We start from the raw sequence: 1,726 nt of genomic DNA on the forward strand, positions 1-1,726 counted from the left end.
AGAAAGAAAGAAAGAAAGAAAGAAAGAAAGAAAGAAAGAAAGAAAGAAAGAAAGAGACAACACCTCCACCCCTCTCCCTTTGTCACCCCTTGTATAACTGAATTCTCCACCAGTGGCAAACGAACCGGCAACCTTAGTGGAGACAGTCGACGACAAGCAGATGGAAGACACTAACCCAGTCTCAGAGACAGACAAACAGATGGATGGACAGACAGAGGAGCGGGAGGAGGAGGAGGAGGAGACAGAGGACGAGGAGAAGGGGGAGGGGGAGGAGGAAGAGGAGATCGTGGAGGAGTCAGAGAGCTCTGAAGTGGAGGAACAGTTCGTGTGTCGCCCCGACATTTGCGCGGACCCACAAGGAATCATCAGGAACGGATGTGTGGAATTCTGCGCGGTCAGTGCTTCTAATATTATATATTTATATCATGTATATGTGATGCAGCGTGGTGGAATCAGGCACTCGTCAATTTTTGGCCATAATATGGAGTTATTGGTATCACCTTAAAAGTCTGTTCATTTGTCTATCTTTCGGTGAAAAAAAGTACCCATCTATCTTTAATAGAAGTCGAAAAATATTTGTGATTGAAGTGAGTAGGGTAACCTGATTTCAGAGGAAAAATAAGGGAGAAAATGGCCGTCAAAGCTTGGTATCTTTGAATGCGTGAAAGTCCTTGAAAACTGAAAATTCACGTTTTTTTGTACCTTTAATCAACGTTTTTCAGGACAATAAAAACAGATATGTGTTTTTAAATGGACATAAAAGCTGTTGAGTTAAAAAACAAAAATTTGATAAAATTTGCCAAACGGGGAGAAAAATGCCAATATCTTTGATTGAATTATTTTGACGAGAGCCTGATTCCACCACGCTGCCTCACATTCTATCTGTCCCCGTGGTTTTCTGCACCCCGCAAAACTTAGCAAAATTTGATCTTTTTTTTTTTTTGGTGCATAATTTCTGATTATTTTCCTTCATCATTCTTTGTTAAGATTAACAGAGTCGCATAATTTCACATTTTTTGGGCTCAGTTTGCATAAATTAAAAAAAAATTATTTTTTTTATATTTGCATAAAACCGCGGAGACAGTATTATATATATCGGATTAGACTGGGTTTTGTTTTTGTTTTGTTTATTTGTTTGCTGTTTTGGGAGGGTATTGTTTGTTTGTTAGTTTGTTTGAATGTTTGTTCTTTTGTCGTTGATTTTCGAGGGGGTGGGGGTGATGTTTTCTGTTTGTTGTGTTTTGTTATGAATTTTGATTGATCTAAAACATTTTTAAAAATAATTAAACTCAAACATGGAGATTGATTCCTTTCAAATTGACAAGCTGGTTGTCCACTTGGTGGTTGAATAAAAATTGTATTTGTTCGAAGTTTTGTTGAAATTGATGCCAAAAATGGGTCCACTAATTTTTCTTTGTACCTTACTTTTTAACCATCCTGAGTCTGTATAATAAATGAATAAATGAATAAATCAATAAATCAACGGATAAACACATCCTGTACATGTATTATAACGATCCTTTCTCCTCTCCAGTTTTTCCCAGGTCCGAGTGGCCAGCAACCCGCGGAGAACCAGATACTGTTTCCTAACTAGACACGGTCTGGTAAGGCTAGAGCTTGTTTTTTAATATGTGAGGCAGCGTGGTGGAACCAGGCTCTGGTCAATTTTTGGGCATGTAGAGTTATTTGTATCAACTTAAAGCTGTTTCACTTGTCTTTATTTGGA

The 1,726-nt window shown here is 38.0% G+C and overlaps 1 protein-coding gene across 1 annotated transcript in view; it reads left to right on the forward strand.

The window, feature by feature from the left end:
- LOC118479076 (major centromere autoantigen B-like) overlaps positions 1 to 1,687 on the forward strand; it is a 2,964-nt gene extending 1,277 nt beyond the window's left edge. The window contains exons 2-3 of the mRNA XM_035973708.1: positions 114 to 394; positions 1,535 to 1,687. Of these exons, the coding sequence (XP_035829601.1) occupies positions 114 to 394; positions 1,535 to 1,594 (341 nt within the window). The 3' untranslated portion in view covers positions 1,595 to 1,687. The remainder of the gene's footprint in view (positions 1 to 113; positions 395 to 1,534) is intronic.
- The last annotated feature ends 39 nt before the right edge of the window (positions 1,688 to 1,726 follow it).

This window comes from Aplysia californica, unplaced genomic scaffold, assembly GCF_000002075.1.
Source record: "Aplysia californica isolate F4 #8 unplaced genomic scaffold, AplCal3.0 scaffold01819, whole genome shotgun sequence".
Taxonomy (NCBI): domain Eukaryota; kingdom Metazoa; phylum Mollusca; class Gastropoda; order Aplysiida; family Aplysiidae; genus Aplysia; species Aplysia californica.